We start from the raw sequence: 7,141 nt of genomic DNA on the forward strand, positions 1-7,141 counted from the left end.
TTTTTTAACTTAATCAAAATAACCCAACTGCAGTTTGATCGAGAATAATTGGAATGCACAATGAAAAAACATCATTTTTGAAAATTGTTAAAAATGGAGTTATCTGTTTTTTCAAATGAACTCTTCATATACTTTTACATTCAACAGCAGAAGGAAACTCATACAGGTTTAGAACAACAACAGACCTTTAATTTTTGGGTGAGCTATTCCTCTAAAGCAGCCTAATTTAGCTGCTGTTAAAAATTTATGTCAATAATGTTAATCAAACATTAGAAAGAAAATTACTCGCTGTCCTTGACCGAATCACTTTTGTAAAATAAATAAGAATGAATGCATATTGAATTTATACAGTGAAGACTATTCAGTTTATTTGTACATTTATTTTATACAATATAATTTCTTATTCAGTGCTTTAAGTGTTTCAAGTAGGTCTATTCTTTGTCATTTGTGGCTGTATAACGCTAAAGTATAAGCTTGTTTTTACTTCGGCTAGTATTTTTTATTTATTTTTTGTTAAATATTGAAATTGGTAACAAGAATTATGAAATTTCAGTGCATCAGAGTTCACCAAACTTCAGGACAGAAGCGAATGACTAACCGTTTACCCTCTCCAGTGTTTGCTTACCTATGAATGTCTCGTGTGACACCTGATTATTCCTCCGATCTTACACTCCAAAAAATGCTGGGATAAATACAACCCAGCACTGGGTAAAATAGGGACAAACCCAGCGATTGGGTTGTTTTGACCCAGCATTTGGGTTACTACACAGAAGGTTGGGTTAAACATTTAACCCAACCGCTGGGTCAAAAGAACAGAATTGCTGGGTTTGTCCATATTTTACCCAGCACTGGGTTGTATTTAACCCAGCATTTTTTAGAGTGCACCTTCCATTAATGACTGATATTTGGTAGAAACCTCCGTCTAGAAAGCAGAGCAACGTTCGCTCTTATCCGTGGGAGGCTTTCGCCCAACGTTGAATCTCGGCTTGAACGAATGCTCTGAGATCAGCTGATTTATTTCGTTCTGCTTGTAGGTTGCCAGTTTTTGAGTGAGCCAAGGCGCTTTGGGTTCACCCACTGCTCCTTGAAAATATTTCATACACGCCCGACCGATTAAATACACAACCTCTGCAATGTTCAGCAAGACACAGACTCCAGACACGGCCAGCATGAAGACAGTGAAGACGGTCTTCTCTGTGGGACGCGACACGAAACAGTCCACTGTATTGGGACAGGGGTAAGAGTCACACTTCACAAGGCGCACCATCTTGATGTCCGGATAGATCAAGTAAAAAATGTACAAGAAAACCACCTCGAAAACGATGCGGAAGACGATGCTGATCATGTAAGTCCACCACAGAGCACCGGTGATCTTGAACTTCTGGCTCTTGATGTTCTCGAAGTCCTTGGCGCTCCCTCGCCCGGAGATCTTGAGGATCTTCTTCTCGATGTGCCGGCGGTGAGCGATGTGCATGGCCACCAGCAGGGCCGGCGTGGACACCAGGATGAGCTGCAGAGCCCAGAGGCGGATGTGGGAGACGGGGAAGAACTGGTCGTAGCACACGCTGTTGCAGCCGGGCTGCTGGGTGTTGCAGGTGAAGCCCGACTTCTCGTCGCCCCACACGCTCTCGGCCGCCACCACCAGCACCATGATCCGGAAGATGAAGATGACCGACAGCCAGATGCGGCCGATGCCTGTCGAGTGCCTGTTCACACCACTGATCACCGCGTAAAACGACGCCCAGTTCATGGTGGATTCGAGGACTAAAGAGACGAGAAAGCAAAGCACAAGGACTTTAATCTGTGTTCTTGACAGGTTCAACTCTGCATTAAATTAATATATTTTGTGTATACTTGGCTGTATTTGTTTCTCATGAAAATCCCTCAATGAAATGTTTGAAATGAGTTGTGAACAACTAATCTTTCCATTGATGTATGGTTTGTTAGGATAGGACAATATTTGGCCGAGATACAACTATTTGAAAATCTGGAATCTGAGGGTGCAAAAAAATCAAAATATTGAGAAAATCATCTTTAAAGTTGTTCAAATGAAGTTCTTAGCAATGCATATTACTAATCAAAAATTAAGTTTTGATATATTTACAGTAGGAAATTTACAAAATATCTTCATGGAACATGATCTTTACTTAATATCCTAATGATTTTTGGCATTAAAATCAATTTTTTTGGGCTATTGCTACAAATATACCCAAGTGACTTAAGACTGGTTTTGTGGTCCAGGGTCACATATTGTGCCTGTGTTAAAAAAAAAAAAACGTTTTATATACAATTTCAAAAATAAAGCTTATATACAGGTGCATCTCAATAAATTAGAATGTCGTGGAAAAGTTCATTTATTTCAGTAATTCAACTCAAATTGTGAAACTCGTTTTTATTGATTACATGATTACATATTATCCACACAATAGCAATAAATTATAATTTATTGATTCTCCCTGTTTATTATCTTTTAAATGTTCCTTTCTAAAATAGCCTACCGCTTGCATACACTGAAAGTCTTGCAGTTTTGTGGACATTCACACAGAGACCGGTCACTAATCAGGTGCCTATACTGTAATTACAACTGAGAAGCCACACAGCATCTGAGCACTGGATTTACAGAATCATTTCAGTTTTAAGAAGCGTTTTCTCAACATTTCAACATTGCATCAACTATTGATGAACACATTAACTTTAATTTGAATTATCACTCAGTTGGTTATTTTACCATGTCTTTGGAAGGCTTTTGTCTTTCAAACACATTAAAATGCACAAATTTTATTTCTTATTTACAGGGATTCCCATTTTATTTTATTTTATTTTTTTGTCATCTGAACCTCTTTCACCTAATATATTTACTTCAAGTCCCCCCCGAGATGCTAAAATAAATATTTTAATACTTAGGTATCACATGTTCACCGTTCTCTGAGGTTAATTAATGATCACATGACATGCAGGAAAACAAATAAAATATTTCATCTTTTAGTAAGTGTTTTATTTTGATTGATGTTCATTTAAAAAGATTTAATTAATTATTAGCTTTTTCAGTAAATTCATGAACCCCCTGCAGTTCCTTCACAAACTCCAGTTTGGGAAACCTTGATGTAACGTAATGTTTAATGCACTTCATGTTGTTACTAACAAGAAATGTAATATATTTTCTTTGTTCTTTGCATTTTTATATCAATATTACACAATATTTAATTACATGTACTTTAATTACAGTTACTTCTGATGGAAACACTGGGTAACACTTTATTTTAATGTGTCCTTGTTACACACGTTACATGTACTTACTATTGTAATAACAATTAATTATGCATAATTACATGCAAGTAACCATAAACCAAACCCTCATCATACCCCTAACCATATAGTAAGTACACGTAGTTAATTAATATTACTCAGTACTTAAATGTATAATTACACCGTAACAAGGACACCTTAAAATAAAGTGTAACCAAATACTGTATAGTCTGTAAAACAACAACCTTCTCCCTTTAAATACTTTGGTCAGTTCAAGAATAATTTATGCAATTTTATATTATTTATTTGAAAGAAAAGCAGTTTCATGTCCATCCTTATATTGTTCAAATATGGCATTTAGAAAGTAATTAGTAATAAGTAATGCAATACTTTTTACAGCGAGTAATTAGTACAGTAATCTAAATACACAAATGTAATTATTAGCTTAATTAATTACTTTTTTAGACTAAATTAACCAACACTATATCTATCTATCTATCTATCTATATATATATATATGATGGTTTTGATTTCTTTAATCACATTTATCCATTTGTATTATTTTAATGTTTTAATGCCTTTACAATTACGTACTTATACGTACTTATACATAAAATGTGGAAAACAGTCACAATAAAGGGTAAAAAAGCTGAACACTTTTGACTGGTAATGTGTGTAACATATTCAGAAGTCATACACAACATGGCTAAACACATCAACTTTTAAACTTCCAATTACACAACATTCAAGATTACTGTAATCCCAACAAACAAAACAATATAACGCTAAATTACAAATATTTTCTGACACAAAATTCTGAATCTGAGCAGTAATTTACCAGGTTCAGCCCGTGAGAAAGCAGCTTATGCTACCAGCTCCAAACATGAAGAACAACAGACTGGGTTCTTGGCATTTGGATACTTGGTTGACTGAAATAAAATGAGTTGCGGTTAATCTGGAGCTGGTTAGGAGCTTGGGCGATGGTCTAGCACCGCATGTCGTCACCTGACACAACACGACCTGGCCAATAGCAAGCTTTCGGTTGGCCCACACAACAACTCCACATATACACTAATATAGGACATTTGCTGTGATCAGAGCTCAAAGCACTTCAGTACGTCTGTATAAACTATATGACGAATCTTCAGTCCAATTTGCAATAAGGATTTAAATTTGACGATGTGCTCCAAAAAAAATGAATGCTGAGCAGTCAATTGAACGTTTCCGTGTTTGATAATGGTATATGAAAAGAGTGATTTACCTTCAGCTGTGATAATATAGAGACATTTCCAGGAAACAGCTAATGGCCTCGCTAAAGATCAGCATGCCCTTTGCAAATGCAAAGGATTTCTGCGCTACTAGCCACAACCCTGCACCATGGCTGTCATATGCACTTATATAACCCATTTATACACAATGCGGCTCTTTATGGAGGCTAACAAGACTCTTCAGAATTCAGATCAAATGCCTTGATTTCCACCCACCCGGGGCAGAAGAAAGAATCTGTGTGGACACAATGAGCAGCAACATTATTCATTGTGCCTGGCAGGGAGAGGAAATGAGGGGCGTTTCGAGCCACGTTCACTTTATCAAACACAGCACAATTTATCAAAGAAGGTCGAGCTGTCAAGAAATGACACTGTCAGGGTTTTGTGTATTTCCAGGTTCAAACTCTGGTGAAATCCTTCAGATTATGTAAACACAAGATCTGAAGATGGGACACCAGTAAAGCAATTCTTTGAGCACTTCTGCATATTGTTGAATAGCTCTAACATTGGCAGGTGATTTCACAAGGTGGCGATTTCATATGAATTTGAACATTGTGAATCATATAAAAATGCATGATTTTTTAAGAAAAAGGTAAGCATGAAGGTCCACCCCTAAACGGTTTCTGCAGGTCTTACAGAGGTCTTAAAAAGTCTTAATTCAACCTTCCACAAATGAAGGCCTTAAAAAGGTCTTAAAGGGATAGTTCACCCAAAAATGAAAATTTGATGTTTATCTGCTTACCCCCAGGGCATCCAAGATGTAGGTGACTTTGTTTCTTCAGTAGAACACATATGATGATTTTTAACTTTAACCGTTGCAGTCTATCAGTCGTATAATGCATGGCAATGGTAACAAAATCTATGAGAGTAAAAAAAAACATGCACAGACAAATCCAAATTAAACACTGCGGCTCGTGACGACACATTGATGTCCTAAGACACGAAACAATCGGTTTGTGCGAGAAACCGAACAGTATTTATATAATTTTTTACCTCTAATACACCACTATGTCCAACTGCCTTGAGCGCGTGCACGGTATCCGGTGCGTGAGGAGTGTACGTGCTCTGGCGTTGTTTACGCAAGCGCCGGAAGTGATCTCTCGCGCATATACGTCACTCATTGTTTACACAGTGCACAAACATTGTAGGTACGACGGCTAATCAAAAGGGTACTTACTTGCGCTTATCCGGATTGTACAAACCGACTTAAAACTAAAAGATTACGTTCTCTCGCACGAACTCATTCGGGAGTGGTGACTTTCCACGTATTCCCAACTTCTGAGCCTGCTCGCCTGAAGTTATGGTTGATTGCTCTTCGGCTGGATATCAACAAACCCATTAACGTAAACTACGCCAGAGCGCGTACACACCTCACGCACCGGACGCCTGGTGTCTTTACACATCAATGTATCGTCACGAGCCGCAGGGTTTAATTTGGATTTGTCTGTGCATGTTTTTTTTACTCTCATAGATTTTGTTACCATTGCCATGCATTGTACGACTGATAGACTGCAACGGTTAAAGTTAAAAATCATCATATGTGTTCTACTGAAGAAACAAAGTCACCTACATCTTGGATGTCCCGGGGGGAAGCAGATAAACATCACATTTTCATTTTTTGGTGAACTATCCCTTTAAATCCTTATGGTCATGGAATTAAATGTATTTATTGACTCATTTTCCAATACAAATACCTAAACAACTTTAAATGAAGATACATTTACTTAAGATGCAAAATGAAAATAGCTTAAGTTTTGAAAAAATTTACAAAAAATTAACAGCATGCTTCTTCCTGTTTTTAGTTTCACAGAAGACGACACTTAAAGGGTTAGTTCACACAAAAATGAAAATGGCGTTGCGCATGCGCCGCTTAGAACTGACGCACGCGGAAGCTCAGCGGAGAGATCAAAACAAAACAACGGTCACTAATTAGAAGTACAAAACGAGGATTTGTAAAGAAGAATGTCAGAGGATTTCGATAAAAGTCAAGAGGAGACTGGTTTTGCTTTGCTAAAGTAAGGAAACGTTGCTTCCTTTGCTCCTGTAAACAAACGTTGGTTTTCACGAGACTCACCGGCGCATGCGCAACGCTGACCTCATACGTCATCCGCCCGGAGCTGCTTATGTGTATCACTGTTGGCGCAAGCTACGTTAAAGTGATTATTAGAATCAGAAACATTTTTGTTATGCTGGTTGAAAGTCTCTTCACATCCCGATAGCAATCAATAAGTTAAGTGGTTTAGAAGTAGGGAAACAAAGTATTTATCTTCAGTGGAGATTTTGTTTACCTTATGTATAATAATGTTCTTGCATGACTTGATTGGTTAGTTTGCAGAGGATTACCTAACCACAGGGGGAGCTCTCAACGTCTAGACGGATTCAAAATCTGTGTAAATAGCCAGATATCATAGAGTGCACATTAATTGAATATGATGGCGATAAGTTTATTTATTATGATGATCTATTGAGGTCCTTTTTGTGTTTCAACAGTTACCCAAACAAGGTGACGTTTATGCCCTCTGCACAGCTTGTAACAAGATAAACCCAGACAATGACATCTCTGAAAGCCTTACAATGGTAAATGACATATAGATTCAAACTGTGTTTACAGGATAAGTTAAATATAC

The 7,141-nt window shown here is 37.4% G+C and overlaps 1 protein-coding gene across 1 annotated transcript; it reads right to left on the reverse strand.

Moving 5' to 3' along the window:
• Positions 1 to 921: 921 nt before the first annotated feature.
• Positions 922 to 4,549, reverse strand: LOC107746179 (gap junction beta-1 protein-like). Its single transcript, XM_016560294.1, has 2 exons — positions 4,508 to 4,549; positions 922 to 1,764 (listed from the first exon to the last, which is right to left on the reverse strand). Exon 2 carries the CDS (start codon positions 1,748 to 1,750, stop codon positions 923 to 925), a length of 828 nt encoding a protein of 275 aa, XP_016415780.1. The 5' UTR covers positions 1,751 to 1,764; positions 4,508 to 4,549; the 3' UTR covers position 922.
• Positions 4,550 to 7,141: the final 2,592 nt, after the last annotated feature.

The sequence above is a fragment of the Sinocyclocheilus rhinocerous genome, unplaced genomic scaffold, assembly GCF_001515625.1.
Source record: "Sinocyclocheilus rhinocerous isolate Xijiao unplaced genomic scaffold, SAMN03320098_v1.1 scaffold348, whole genome shotgun sequence".
In the NCBI taxonomy this organism is placed as follows: domain Eukaryota; kingdom Metazoa; phylum Chordata; class Actinopteri; order Cypriniformes; family Cyprinidae; genus Sinocyclocheilus; species Sinocyclocheilus rhinocerous.

What these genes read in the sequence shown, in the direction of transcription:
- LOC107746179 (XM_016560294.1), bottom strand. Translation starts at nt 1,750, where the DNA reads ATGAACTGGGCGTCGTTTTACGCGGTGATCAGTGGTGTGAACAGGCAC.